Source organism: Thunnus maccoyii, chromosome 19 (assembly GCF_910596095.1).
Source record: "Thunnus maccoyii chromosome 19, fThuMac1.1, whole genome shotgun sequence".
Classification (NCBI taxonomy): domain Eukaryota; kingdom Metazoa; phylum Chordata; class Actinopteri; order Scombriformes; family Scombridae; genus Thunnus; species Thunnus maccoyii.
Window position 1 is genome coordinate 26,638,249 of NC_056551.1, and position 15,951 is coordinate 26,654,199.

General features: G+C 39.9%; 1 protein-coding gene across 1 annotated transcript in view; it reads left to right on the plus strand.

Annotated features, from left to right (window-relative positions):
* The window catches only part of adamts6 (ADAM metallopeptidase with thrombospondin type 1 motif, 6), a 65,937-nt gene that overhangs the window by 31,411 nt on the left and 18,575 nt on the right, over positions 1 to 15,951 (plus strand). The window contains exons 12-16 of the mRNA XM_042395833.1: positions 1,582 to 1,727; positions 3,698 to 3,761; positions 9,543 to 9,645; positions 11,649 to 11,782; positions 15,641 to 15,764. Coding sequence (XP_042251767.1) covers positions 1,582 to 1,727; positions 3,698 to 3,761; positions 9,543 to 9,645; positions 11,649 to 11,782; positions 15,641 to 15,764 — 571 coding nt within the window. The remainder of the gene's footprint in view (positions 1 to 1,581; positions 1,728 to 3,697; positions 3,762 to 9,542; positions 9,646 to 11,648; positions 11,783 to 15,640; positions 15,765 to 15,951) is intronic.

Genomic DNA, 15,951 nt, shown 5'->3' on the forward strand with positions numbered 1-15,951 from the left:
TACAGAAACTTTCCAAATCAGTAATTATGCTTTGATAACATGATTAGCTGGTTTAAGGAAAAATGTGTGCAAGAGAGCTAAAAACAAACCTTTTTTTCTAAAACCGACATACTAAGAAAATGCACAAATGAAAGGAAATACACTTTATTTGATTTATCTCTACTTTCTGGTGTTAAGTATGGAGTTGTAGCCAGGACATAGTTAGCATAGCGTAGCATTAAGACTGCTGGCAAGGGGTGACAGCTAGCCTGGCTCTGGCCAAAGTGAAAAAAATGTGTCTAACTTTGGAGACGTCTTATTTACATGATATATTGTGTTTAACTAGTCTGTATATGAAAAGAAATATAAAAACAATTCGTGGTTTTAGCGGGACTAACATGTTGGAGCTAGTTGATGATGAACAACAGTGTCTGTAATATATATTATGTCATATATGTATGTTGCCAGATACAGTCAGTGAGCAAAGGTTATGGTTTTGGTGTCTGTACAGGCATGATGGTGTCGAACCTGGCACCTCAAGGTGCTCCACACAGTCACTGCATCTTGTTCGCCAAGAAATAGTTAAACACGTAACTCCCTCTGAAACCACAAATTTTCACTTTTACATTCGTGTTCACACAGAAGTTAAACAACCAACATTCAGCATGTATACGAGTCAGCTGCAAAGTTTCTGGTTTTGCGTATTTTTGAACTTTGGACAAAGCTAATGCGAGCTGCGTGCTTCTAGACTTTTTGCTAAGCTAGGCTAACCACATCCCACCTATTTAAAGCAAAACTATCTAATATATACAATTGTGAAAACCTACTGAAACAACAGCACACAAAGATAATAAAGTCAGCGAACCACCTCCGTAATGTCCGTCATAGAACAATATTTACCTTTATATTTGTTTAAGTTTGCTAACATTAGCCACCATAAGCTAGTGGTCACACCAGACTGAATAACACTGTAGCAGGAAAACATTGTATTTATAAGAGAAAGAATATCTTATTTCTTCTTTCAAATGTTGCACAATCTCCTTTAAGACTTGACTTAACTGTGAACTAAACCTAAATTAAACCTAACTAAACCTTTAATGATAAAAAAGGACACAACTGAATTCAGTGACATATTCAGCTATACAATAATAACCCTGAACAGGGAGGGAACCAGAACAGCGGTAACAACATGTAAAATGGCAGGTAAGTGAGAAGAAATAACAGGACTAATGCGGAAATGAAATTATAGGGTGAGTAATAGCGTAATCACAAGTTAGCGTGTGTGTTTAGAGGGAAAAAAGAGGGAGAGAGGACGTGTTACTGAAGGAAAACCTCATCAGTCTGGTGCTGTATAGTCTACATTTCATTATGTACAAATGCAGGTGAATTTACAGTGTGTACATGACTGTTGGAAAACAGTAAAAGTGACACTTAAGTATTCTGTGTTGAAATAAGTTGCAGGTTATTGCGTGTCTCGTCTTAAGACTTTAAAACAATCCTCGATCTGACTCAGAGGTTTTGTTGGAAGAAATTATTCAACTCTACCTCAGAATAACCAAAGTTTCCCTCTCTTTGTCTGTGTTTCTGCTCCTCCCCGGCCAGTGGTGCTACCAGGGGGAGTGTGTAGCGTTCGGTACCTGGCCTCAGAGTGTGGACGGAGGCTGGGGGCCCTGGTCGATATGGGGGGAGTGCAGCAGGACCTGTGGGGGCGGTGTATCCTCCTCCATGAGGCACTGTGACAGCCCAGCGTAAGTAGGCAAAGTAAGCCACAGCAAGCTGAACACACACATCCAGGTCCTGCCTACAGGTGTGTGTTTGTGTGTGTGCGCACATGTGTATGCTGTGTGTGTATGTGTGTTATATCCAGGTGGGAGTAGAGCTAATTAGACTGTCTGGCGTAAAATATTTCCAAGGATAACTACCTTCTTCCTTGTGAAAATAACAACTTTAGTTGGTCTTTCTTTAAAGCTCAATGTGATGACTTTTAGAGTAAAACATTAACTTCTAATTTTGGCCAGTTTTGGTTTTGACTCCTACAGGATGTTACAAATCATTAAGCTTAATTTATGGCCTCTAAAAATTGTGAAAAGAATTTACAGTAGTGCAAAACTTTTAAGGACAAACAGGAAGTGGTGCATGTATTATTTCAAATGAAAGAAAGGATAAAAACTCAATCTTGTTACCGTTCCACATGTGTTTCCTAATCCTAATATGTGATCTGCACGCGCCAGCCGGCACACAGTTTATCACATAGAGCTTTAAAGGTCTCATTAATTGGAATCAATGACTTTTTAATGTGATGCATTTCCTGTTGAAAAAGATCAGTAAGTGGTCTTGAAATGAGGCTATGTGATTTTTTAAGGTACAAAACATTCATTTTTTCTCACAAAAAAAAGGAAAAGTTTGATTTCCGAGCAATAAAAATAATGCATCAAACGAGCCTTTACTTTTGTTTTAGCTGCTAAATCCTGCTGTTTCTAAAGTAGTCGGATAAGACCTTACTTTATGCTAAGCTAAGCTAATAAGCTGCTGGCTGTAGCTTTATATTTAACAGACAAACATGAGAATGGCACCAATCTGCTAGTTTTACTCTTGGCAAGAAAGTCAATAAGCGTGTATCTCAAAATGTTTAACTATTCCTTTAAATCACTTGTGTATTGGCTTCACTTTTCATGGTGTTTGCTGTTTGGTCAGCGCTTGAACTCTTGTGGAGAAAGTTCTGCCTGGTTCTCCTGGGCTGCTGCACTTTCTTCTAATGAAAGTGAGCACAGCAACATGTACTCATGCAGTTTTAAATGCACCGATGTTGCATGTGCAGCCAGTTAAAACCACTAGCGCTCGTCTCCCAGCTGTTTCATCTCACTTTCTACTGTAGAAAATAACGCTGCTTAACCTTTTTTAAAGCCTTCTCATGTGTCCTCGTTGGACAAATCATCGTCCCGTGCATCTTTGGCTGGCAAGTAAACTTCTGGGATCTTTATCTGTCTGCCATCTTTGCATTCCTTTATTTTGGAAGCTAGATATTACGTCAAACACGTCATGGGAAGACACGAGAAAGAGCCAGGGTGAACCAGAGGGAAGGGGAAAAAAGGGGGAGGGGGAAAGGAGGGAAGAGGGGGGGAAGAGGAGAAGGCAACAGCATAATGTGGAACACCTGTGTAAGGTGATGCTGCCTCTCAGTCTCAGGCATCAGTGCGGAGAGGAGGGAGGCAGAGAAAACACAGGCAGCACAGCCTCTTCACATTTATTACAGAGCCTGTCTCGCAGGTTTTTTTTTTTTTGCGATGAAGTGGAAACAGTTACGGTAACAGTCATGGTAGAAAGGGAGGCTAATGAAGGTGAGAAGAATGGAAAAGGTGATAAGAGTAGAAAAACAAATCCTTTAGAGATGTAGTAGATGTGCAGTGAAGAGTAGACAAGAAAAAAAAAAAGATTGTTCTGAGGTTACAGACGTTTGTCTTTGTCCCAAATCTAAATGTCATGTCACACTTAAAAAGCTCTAAGAGCATGAATGACTCATTGGCACACGCACACAGCCACACAAACACACTTCGTCTTCTGGCAGAGACTTTTTGAGACCTGTTTCACCAAACCCTTCTTAATGTACTCACTACATTGCAAAGATTATCTGAAGGATTTGTTATTGTAATTGATGGTGCTTGATGTGATGTGTGGGAAGTCTCCACTCATTCTTATTCTTTTCTCCGGTGTCTCTTAGCCCTTCTGGAGGAGGCAAGTACTGTCTCGGAGAGAGGAAACGCTACAGATCCTGTAACACCGACGTGAGTTTCTTCATTTTTTTTGCTTTTGCTTGGTATTTAGAACAAGTCCAACTTAAATTACACTGCTTTTTTTGTCTCCAGCATACATATTTGTGCTATAAATCACTTGTGCTGTGTTCTCCTTTGAGAAAAAAATCAGAAACCGAAATGGAGAAACTCTAGTTTTGCATTATTTCTTTTAAATACTGATCCATCATCTGTTTCCGTAGCTGGAGTCCATATTTCGATACAGCAACTAAAATCTTTCATAAAGCAGTAACGCCGGCATTCAATCATAGGCAGAGCAGACGGTCACACTGAGCCTGATAGCATCCTGCTACACAGCATAAGGACCATAGACTCTGAACAACAACCCACGTTAGCTTTCCTGCTAAATTCTCCTTCTTCTCTAACTAACAAACATGAACACACGTCTTGTCCTGCACCTTAGCTTGTTGAACCGCTAAACAAACATTCACCACGGTAAAGCACAGTACTAATGTCAGTTAGCAGGTTAGCTAATTAGCTTAGCTAGGTCTTAGCTAGGACCACACTTCCTGGGACTGTCTTTGAGCAATTCATTTCCCAACCAGCAGCAACAGCAAACTTAGCTGTGAGAATGCAAACAAAGCATTCACAGGGTTTCTCTTGCACAAATGCTCTCTGCACCTTTGCGGGAAACATCCATTACAAAAAGAATTACTATACCCTTTATAGAAAGGTGTCTAATCTTTACATGAAACCAGATTTATTTATTTACTTAACACTTAAGGAATATAGGAGTCATGACAGTGGAAATGCTAACCTGCATCCTTTAAAATCAAAGTCTACGCTTTGATCCATATAAGATTTTACTGCTACATAAACCTGAATACCTTAAAATGTCACTTTGGACATGATGCTGGTTTGGTTGTTGCTCCTCAACATCCCTGTTAGCGACACGCTGTCTGTCCATGACTTGTGGCTACAGCAGTTTGTTTACTTTGACTCTGTTCTGTTCAGTTTAACACTTATAGCCTGCCAGCTGCTGTCAATCAAACACAGACACCGACACGCTCCCCTGAGCCGGCTGAGACAAAAAGGAACATTTTTCTTCATTCTAAAAATACAACATTATTAACAATGCATTTAAATACATGTTGACATTTTGAGTGCAAAGAGGCATGATTCAATGTGATTTCAGTTGGACTTGAAACTAAACTATCCTCTTGATGGATGCTCTGCTCTGGTTTGTAAAGGGACTGAGATAGTAGTGAGATAGCATTCTGACGTGGGAATGCTAATCCTCCTCTTTGCTGCTCCGCATTTCTCCTGTTATCCCAGGAAAGGCTCTTTACAAGGAGCACGTCAGCTAGCAGCAGCATCACATCGCCTTTAAGCTTTCTGACACGTTTTCTTCCTGGAACGCAGGACAGACGATGATAAAAAACGCACAGGCAGTGATTCAATATTCCCTTTGGTAACTTTGGGTTTATTCGACTCTTTGTCACTTTATAGTTCATTTATTGTTTGTGACATTTCACTTGAGTCAGTGTTGATGACAGTTTCACAGTGTATTGCATGGAAAGCAATTCACATAATTTTTTTTTTTTTAGGTCTGGAGCAATGCTTTAAATAAATATTTAACATGGCTGCACGTTGAGATCTCAGTTCAACTATGTGTAGGTGGCCTTTTTTTCATAAGGTGAAAATTGAAATAGTTAGGGCCCTGGTGGACATTCAACCGCAAGTCTTAAAAATAACAGCTGAGAGCAAGCACTGAGTGTTTTCTTTGGAAAACAAACAACATCCCTAACCGCTATTTCATCACACTGTGACCACACCTTGTCCAGGGAAAATGTGTGTGTATGCACCAGATGTCAAATCCTGACACACTTACATGCATAAATTGATGTTTATATCCCGGCTATTTTTACATTGATTAGCGGTCAGATAGTTATTAACAGTGCCTCCCTCCCTTCCTGTTGCTACTACATTTGTCCTGTGGGAGGTTACTTTATATTATAAGACTGTTTCCAGTAAAATGTGTCATGCAAGAGCTATTGAAGAAGGAATCATCTTCTGATTGGATGCAAGACCATCAGGCTCAGAAACTGTCAGATATGCAGATTATGGTCGACATTAAAGGGGCACTCCGGCAATTTAACGTTATGCTTGGGGACTCGTGAGAGACAGATTTACAAGTCTGTAGCCACATTAGCGGCTCTGTGAGGCTGTACTTGTACTTACTGAGCTAACATCAGCATGCTAACACGCTCACAGTGACAACGCTAACATGCTGATGTTTAGCAGGTGTAATGTTTACCATGGTTGCAATCTTAGTTTAGCATTAGTTTAGTTTGGCAAATGTTAGCATGCAGCTTTATGTGAAGAGGTTCTATGGCTCGGGCTCATTTAGCAGCCTGGCAGCAGTAGTTTTGAAGTGAGCCTCACCCTTCTAACCAATCAGAGAAGGCTAAAGTCAGGGGTGGGATCTCACAGCTGTCAATCAATATGTGAACACACTTCTAGTATACTAGTTCTCTTGTACCGAGGCTCCAAGCTAGCATTAGCTGTTGGAAACCATTGCAATGGCTTACACACAGGTTAGCAAGCTCTAGATACCTACAGTAGTTAATCAGTTAATCAAACAGCTTTGTTACATCCATTCCCCCAAGGAGAAATCAATACGTCTGGTGTGGATGACCACAAACCAGATCAGAGAGCAAAGTATTAGTCACATTGAAATTTAGACCTGATGATCACACTAGATGAAAAGTTAAGGGATCATTAAAGTTATTACAGTTCATCCTGAGGGGAACAAGAATGTTTGTACAAAAGTTTATGGCAATTCATCATTCACTCATCATGACATTTCACTCAGAACCACAAATGTCAACTGTGACGCTAGAGGAAAAGTCAGTGGGTCACCAAAGTCTGTAGGCGTCATCATTTTGACATTATTAAAATCTGTGCAAGATTTTGTGCCAATTAAGTTAGGAGGTGTTGAGATTTTAGTCTGTACCAAAGTGGCAGACCGACCAAATGACATTGGCATCCCTAAAGCCACACGACTGCTGGCGTGGATGAAAAATGAAAGTTCAAAAGAAGGAGTAGAAGCTGAGGTATTCAGACTTTGAGTCATTAGTTTGGTTTAAGTTTCAAAGATCCAGGATCCTACAATTCCCATAATGCAACTCGTTGGCATCTTTCATTAAACCCTCTTTGCATGGTACATTAAATACCTTTGTCTTTCACACTTCAGTCCCCAGTTTGTATGAGTTGTTGTCTCCAACCTCAAACCGACATTACTCAAGTGATGTCTTGAACATTTCCCTTTAACATAATTTGGAGTCTGAGGACGTCAGACTGGTGTTTTGACATGAATATAGTGTTTAGTTCTGATAACTGGATTGATTTATTTATGAAGAAAACAACAAATATTCGCTTGTTCCAGCTTGGACTGTTGTTTGGAAAAATAAATCAGCATTTTAAGATCGCTTTGACGTCTGGAAAATGTACTTTTTTGTGAATTTTTCCTCTTTTTTTTTTTGGGACAATTTATAGACTGAATGATTAATCCATTAGTTAAAAAATTCAGCTGATTAATCAATAAGGAAAATAATCCTTACTTGCAGCCCCGTTTTTTCACTTTGAAACACGTGTTAGCACATGTAAATCTCATTTGGCCCTGCGCTGTCATTTCGACACACACTTGTAATAATATTATTCTGTCTCTTCGGACTCAATCTGCATGTTTGATGTGCAGGTTTAAAGCTGCCATATTGGAAAAAACACTTGAGTGGTCATGAAAGTGGCTCAGCCTCCCCATGGCCAGCTCCGACATGGAACACTTTCAGCATGTGAAATACAGCTTTGACTCAAGAGCTTTTATTTGTCCCGGGGGAGAGTGTTTTGGGAGTTTCTAAGGACCTTTTCACACCAATAAAGTATTTCTTTCCACCTTTTTTCTCCTCTTACTGGAGCAACATCCACGCAGCGAAGTGCCATCCCAGATAAGTCTATCCAGAATCAGAACCAGGTCAGCACCAGCCTGCGCGGAGCTGGGCTTTATACCTCCTCTGGCTGTGTTTATGTTTCTAATTACCCAGCCAAAGAAGTGCTTCATTATCCATCATAAATCCACACAAGAAAACAGCGATCGCTCCAAACGCAAAACACACTGTTCTCAATTAGGAATTCCAAGAAATAAGTCTGTTTTAGTGTGTGGAAATAAAATGTGACATCTCGTACAGAGTTTGTCCAGTTTTTAATAACGATGTTGTCTATGCAAATAAAAACTTCTCAGAAAAAAAGAAATGATCTTAGCAGATAATTCACTTACTCAAATAGTAACAACATGCTACCCTGCATCAGTGATCTCAAGATATAAAAGGACCGTAGAATACCAATGTGCTCGCAGGTTTAAAGGACAGGTCTGCAAATTTTTCAAGTCTGTTTTAAAACAACAGTCAGGAGTCCAAATCAGCATTGAAACATGTTTTTCTTGCTGTAATCATTCCTCCTGTTCATACTGACCAAGTGATGGGGGACAAAATCCACAGTCAGTGGAAAAATGTATTTCAAGGTTTATCTGAAACTAATATGAAGCAACAGTCGTCCAAATGAGTCAAATCAAGTAGATATCTTTCAACGTTACAGTCTTTTTAGTGCCAAAGTTCCTCTTTTTGTTACTTCCACCGCAGCTCAACAGGGAAACACTGTCTGAGGAAACACAAAGAGGGAATTTGATGCTAAAAAGACTGTAAATGTGGCAGATATCCACTTGATATGACTAACTCAGACTGCTGAAGCTGAATATTAACCTCACATCAACTTTTAAATGCATTTTTGCACAAAATGACTGTGTGGACACACTGTGGATTTTGGCCTCCATCATCCCATTATCATTGAAAGCTCATTTGAAGGGGATCTTTTAATAGCTGGTATGAACAGGAGGAATGATTACAGCGAGGAAAATCTCTTTCACTGTTCACATGGACAACTGACTGTTGTTTTAAGACACACTTGAAAATTGGTGAACCCATCCTTTAAGCTCCATAACTACAAATCATGTATATATATTTTTTTATTTTTAGATTTTGGGATTGATTTTTTCCTGTTGTTTTGGGCATCCATTGGTTTCCATTCATTTCCATGTGATATAAAATCAATTAAACCTTGTTTAAGTTGTTTAATCCATTATAGTCTGCATTTTTTTCCTCAAAGTTACAACATTGTTGCTTTACAATGGAAATTGATTTGAAAAGTCTGCATGTCTTTACTCTGCAACAATAATGCAGGCTTACTATCCACTGTGATGGATTATACATCCCAAGCGAGTTTCTGTGTTTTAGTACTTAAATTTTATGAGAAAATCTTTTTTTGTCAATAACAACAAAAGATAACAGTGCCGTTGCCAGGCACCGTGACATCTGTATCACAAACATTGAACATAATGGACTCTTCAAAGTTTGTGTTTGATTATCAATGATTAGTAAAGCATGCAACCAAAGGAAAAGGGTGACTGAAATATAAAGGAGTAAAGAGAGACAAACCAACAGCTAAGCTAACTGAATCCCTCTTGCATGTCTGCATAACTCATGGAGTTTAAGACAAACAAGTCTCAATAGTCTGTTAATTGATGTTCATATTGAATGGATACAAATGAAAGCCAGTTGATGCTTGGAGCAGCAGCAAAGCATTTTCACAATTGTTATCATTGATTTGTGATCTTTTGTAAGCGAGTAAGACATGCAAAAACACTAGTGTGGTCCTTTAAGCGTCTCAAATTGTCAAGTATTTTGTTTTCTTTTGTTGCAGCCCTGTCCTGCGGGATCTCGTGATTTCCGAGAGAAGCAGTGCGCCGACTTTGACAACATGCCTTTCCGTGGGAAGTACTACAACTGGAAGCCTTACACTGGTGGTGAGTTCAGGACTCGGTTGCACCAGCTATTTGTAAATCCATTTATGTTCTCAGTAACTACTGCTAGTCTGCAACTAGTGATTTTCTAAATCAGGCTGCACCATTAACACTTGAGGAATGTCTTTGCTAGTAATGTGAAAACTAGCAAACAAAAAAGGGAATTAACTGTGTAAATGGGATGTCACTGTAGCATCCTGAGCTGTATCAACACTTCTAAAAACAACAGTTTAAAAGGATAAATCTATATATTAAAATGATCTACTTATTCTTTGTAAATGTAGGTATTAGTTTAATGTGAATACGTGGAGAAATATGTGTTTCAGAGTTGATATTCCTGCAGTTTAGAATGAGTAAGAAATATCCTTATATGCTAATCTGACTGAAGCTAACTGACATTAGCAGTCTGATGTTTTTAGCATAACATTTGAGGTTTAAGATAACATTTGTGGTTTGTGATATATTGTTTTATCTTTGTAAAATATAATTTAAAATCTTTGCAGTTTACATCATTATTAAATAAGATTGTGATTGAGCGTCAGGTGGGATTTACTCTTCAGTCTTTTACACGTCAGATATTAGCAAGCTAACGTTAGTTTTGTCAGTTCAGACTGTGAAGCAACGTTCATAGGAGTGAACGGGCGGCATCTTTGATCGATGGTATCCAGTTCCCCTTAATACATCCGTGGTTCAGTTACCTACTCAACAGTTCTACGTGGCAGCTAGTTAGTGTAAATATCAGGTCATTAGTAATATCTACTGTATGTAAGAACTAGTTAGTGTGTTTCAAGCCATCTAGATTTAGGCAGATTTAGTAGTGATACGAGTGTGCGTTTTTATTTATCTGACAATATTATTCTGACAGCCAGATTGTTCATTGTTCAAGCAATTAATTGGGCGTTGTGAACCCCCTCAAACTAACCCAAATTAACAGAAGGAGGCGACTAGTTTGAGGTTAAAATCTGGCTTAATCTGTACCACGTCTGCCCAGTCTTAGTAAACACTTTCTTTATAAACAGGCTAAATTCGGAAATTACAAAAAAAGCAGTTACATCCAGTCCCAGACTATTTCAAACATCCAATCTCTACTTTATTCAAGCACTGAGCTGTAAAAACCTTCCTGTGATCCTTTTAGCGTCACAAATGACTGCAGGCCGGCCTGTTTTGTGTACCCAGTTAACACCAACAGCGGGGAAAGGACTCCTCCATGGGTCGAGAATTCTTCAGATTCCTGCACACTGCGCTGTGTTCGATTGTTTTACGTTTTTTGACAGACATCCTGACACATCTCATGTCGAGAGAGTCTCCCAGAAGGAGGACTGGGGGGCTCATACTTTGGTCTATTCTGGATCACCACTATCTGACCGAGCTGGAAGTGCTATTGTACTATCACAGTTATTGGCAGGAGTTTAGGAGTGCAGGCCTTGTGTCATTCTCCCCCCCCCCACCCCCTACCCCCCCCCCTCCGAGCTCTCTCCTTGATGTCCGCAGATCATGGAAAATATCCACTTAACTGAAAACACAAATAGCTCAAAGATAAAAGTTCGAGGCATGTAAACACAGCTTTTATTTTCTTTTTGGAGATGGAAGAGCTTAAGTTTGATCTCTTTTATCACAAGGGTCTGTTTTGTCAAATCCATCACCTCCTGATTTACAGCGCTCGGCGGGCTGGGAGCCGTCATGTAAAAACAGCAGATAACCTGCGTGTGGATGTCAGTGTAAATTGTTGTTGGCAGGCAGGCGCCGTCTCCGCTGGTGTCAGTGTTACGGTGACGTCAGGCTGGAGGTTTTAGATCAGAGCACCACTGACTTTCCTCCGCGTGATATTATTGTCAACAACTCAAAAGGAGATCCCAGAGCTGGCTGCGAATCCTGCAACAACAACGCCGGGTGTTTGCTGGTCTCTATGTGTTGTTTATAATTTATCTCTGTTGTCCTGTCAGAGCTGAACTTTGTGTAACGGCGTCTGCTCCGTGTCTGTGTGTGTGTTTTCTGTTGAAACCCAGGTGGTGTTAAACCCTGTGCGCTCAACTGTTTGGCGGAGGGCTATAACTTCTACACGGAGCGCTCTCCTGCCGTCATAGATGGCACCCGATGTCAGGCTGACTCTCTGGACATCTGCATCAATGGAGAGTGTAAGGTAAGGGAGTCCCGCTCGCTCATACAGTTAAAAGCATAAATCTGCATAATTCAGATTTAAAAGCTTTACAGATTTCTCTTTTATTGAGCTCTTAAAGGAAAACTACTACAATATATTACAACTTTTATTTAATTATTGATATGGTAATGGTGAAATCGCTAAAAATAGGTTCAACGTGGGCAACGAGCAGCAGCAGTCAGACAATAAGACTGTAAAGTTTATAAATCCGACTCTCTGGTTCGACTTGAACTAACCGCACTTGCCAAAATTGTGCACATTTTTTCTGTGCAATGAGGAATTATTAGCAACATTGTGGGTGCGCCCACTTTTGGTTTTCCTTCCAAATAAAGTGGTTTTAGATCATCTGGTTAAACTATTTGACTTGTGGGGCGTCCCGGTAGCCTCCTGGTTAAAACATCACATAACTGCAACATCCACAGTTTAATTCCGGCCACGGATCTTTAGTGCATGTCATATCCCTACCTCTCTACCCGCTTTTTCTTGACTTTCTACACTTTCAAACTATTAAAGCTAAAAAAAAATGGCAAAAAATGATCTAAACTGACTGTCGGATTGTCTGACAGCTTGTGTTTTTTGCCTGTTTGGACTTTTTTTTTGCGTATTTGCCACATTTCATGATTTCAACAATAACTTTGATGAGTGAAATGTTACCATAAACGTTACAAGCGGCGGCTGAAAGTTGTAATCAGCTGTAGTTTAATCACCAGCCTGTCTAAATATGACTTTGAAAAATGAATGAAAATCTTTAATCCACTTACTATCTTTTTGTCTAGAACTTTCAACTGCATCTCACAGTCATCCTCAGTGGGCGGAGTTATGATGGAGTTAACACCTGTTATCATGTGACCAAAAGTTCATAGCCGGGTCATGTGATGACTGTGAGATGTGGATGAAAGCTCTGGCAAAAAAACAGAGTGAGTTAGATGTTTTTTTTTCCCCTTAAACTACTAGAAAAACCTGAATTTGATATTTGTAGCCCTGATATCAGCCCTGTTAAAGGAATTAATTATATATAAAGATATAAATAAATACATAACATATAAGAATAAATAAAAGGCATAAATACGAGATCAATCCTGATCAATGAAGGCAAATTTGCAGAATTTGCAATGACATATCGATGCAATAGTTGGCACTGTGCCAAACTGACTCCAATATTACGACTGATTTACATGTGAAATACACGTCAGATTGCAATCAATGAAATTCTCTCGTTATAATTCTTTGTAATAATAAAATGACTCATCACAGTGATCCTCAGCCGGGGCTCTTGTGATCGTTTGTGACTGGTAACCTCTGATATCGTCTCAGCCTTCAAACTGCAGCTAAGTTACACGTTAAGCTCCTCATTTATTCGCTGACTGTGCAAGAGTTTCCTTCAGCCTCGGTGCCAGTGTTTTTTTATCTTTGACAGCACAGTTTGCAACATACTGATTGCGTAAACACCGACTGCCAAAGCACAAAACCACACCATTCTCCAGCGAAGAACAATCAAGCCCTTTGAGGGTCTGATTGTGGCTGATTGTGATCGAATGACTGGCATTGCTCTTTTTTTTTTTTGACTCTTATCGGGCCTCCGCAGCCTCGACCGCGATTGTTTTGAGATAAATAAAACACACAAAAAAAAATCATTGTTTTGACTCAATAATGATTTTTATACTGTATATATTTGAGAAGGCTGATTTAATAACAAGGCAAAATAACATTTTATTGAAAGGAGTTGGCATCTGGTGCTGTCTTTGTTTTCATGAGCATAAATCATTTTGTACAGTGTGTGTGTGTGTGTGTGTGTGTGTGTGTGTGTGTGTGTGTGTGTGTTTCTGAAATGCAGCTGAAATAACTTGGTTCCTCGCTTTAAGTATTTGCTTTGACTTCCACCTGACCGTACAATTTGATTCCTGTTTGGCATGAAAAAGCAGCGTCCGTGCCCACGACATTACTCTGATTCTAATATAAAAAAACAACATGATGTGTGTTTTTAATGGGAAGGAGATTTCTAAGAGGTGGAATATTCCCTACCAAAGGAGCATTACAGGTTTATTTCCAGTCTGAATCCAGCATGTCTTTTTATTTCAGAGGCTGGCTCTCTCTGGGTTCACTGCCACACTGTGATAAATCTCTGGAACACTGTCTGCTTGGAAAGCTCTCAGAAACACTCAAAACTGCTATGCTGTGCACATGTGCCGGAGAGAGAGAGATAACGAAAAACAGAGAGCGGAGAGATAGTGATAGAGAGAGTAGAAAAGAACCTCGGGAGATCCAAAGGAGGAGTGGAAGTGTCGGTGACGACGATAATCCTCCCGGTTGTATTGTCACACAGTATTAACGCACACGGTCGATGGAGCTGTTACGAGACAGTTCGGAGACAGTGCAACACATTTACTGCTCCGACATTTTATTGAAGCGTACAAATGCAGATTGTGACATTTATGCACGAAATAGAGGCCTAATAATTCACACGACTGAAGGGGATGTACATTACTTTCTGATAACAATCCCACAATGCAGCTGCAATTGAGTGTCTATAATGTAGGGAGCGAATAAGGCGAATAATGTAACTTTATTGTTGTTATACTTGTGTAAAACAAAACACAATCTTGTCACTAATCCATATATGTTCCATATGTATCAAATATTTTCCTTTGAAATAGTGGACTGGAAGTATAAAGTCTCACAAAATGGAATTTATCAAGTAGTTTAGTTAATAAAACTCCATCTGTTGTTGGAGATTAATGTTAAAAAACAACTGTTTCCAAGGTCAAGAATATTATTCCACCCTCCAAGTACTTTAAAATGCTAATTAGTAAGTTAAGTACTTGAGTAAATTTACTTTAAAGTTATTTTTTTCCAATCCTGCTGGTTTGAATCCACACAAATTAGCCTTTAGTGAATACAGTAGTAGCTCCGCTGAAGGCCAACAGTAGAGAGGCCTGTGCTTGTATGGGATTGTCTGACGGCTGTATAAATAATAAAGGAGGGCATTGTATTCTGGTCTCTATAAACAAACAAGACAAATCCTCCCCAAATCCCCCCCCCCCCCCCAACAGTGCCAGTCAGTCCTGTTTCTTTTTAAAGGGGACGTATCATGCTTTATGTGATTTTCTGTTATTTTTATGCTGGGATGATGTCAGATGTTTAACATGGTCAAAAGTTCCAAAACTTGAGGTTAATTTCTGTAAAAAAAAACAAAACGCTGCCTTCAAGTCAAAAGTCAGGGCTTCGGCCTGCTCTGAACGTTTGTAAAGTTACCTCTACTTCCTCCTCGTGATGATGTCAGATTGTTCGTGCGTGCCCACAAACGGTTGTGCGTTTCGTAGTCTTTGTTGCTAAGGTTGTTCCACGAGTTGTTCACGTTTTCCACGCACATATTTTGGATCAGATTCAGGCTCGAACATGTACTAGAGAAGGGGGAAAAAAGAAGTAAAATCCTACTACTGCTGTTTTTATACGTAGCATCTGGAGCTGGAGGAAGCTTCCTGAAGCTGACCAATCAGAACAGAGTGGGCTCATCAGGAGGGGGGGGGGGCCTTAAAGAGACAGGAGCCTGTTTCAGACGGAGGCTGAACTGAGGGGGCTGCATAAAGATAAAAATGGAGTTTTTGTTTTTCAAACTGTAAATCATGCAAAGATATTCCAGTAGAGCCCCAGAATATAAATATAGACCTGGAAATGTGCAGGATACGTCCCCTTTACAGACCTTTAAAGCCTGCGCTCTGACCTTTGACCTCAGGAGATTTGTTATAATCTCTTATTTTCTTAGTGAAACGGTGCTAAATAACTCTAATGTTAAATCCTCACACTCACTCGCTCTCCTGACTTTGTTTGTCGGACTTAAAGCACGTGGGCTGTGACAACATCCTGGGGTCCGACGCCAAAGAAGATCGATGCCGTGTGTGCGGAGGGGACGGCAGCACCTGCGAGGCCACAGAGGGACTCTTCAACGAGTCTCTACCCAGAGGAGGTAAAAAACACCTCAGATTTCCATTACATCTCCATTCATATAGAGCAGCTTCCAGGCTTCTTTTATTCATTCAGTATGAAAAAAAAAAAAGGGGGGAGCAAAGATCGTGTGTTTTGGTTTGATGACCACATGTGACAAATTTTAACTCACCGGAGATGACTGCGAAGAAAGCTGAAAACAGAGTAAG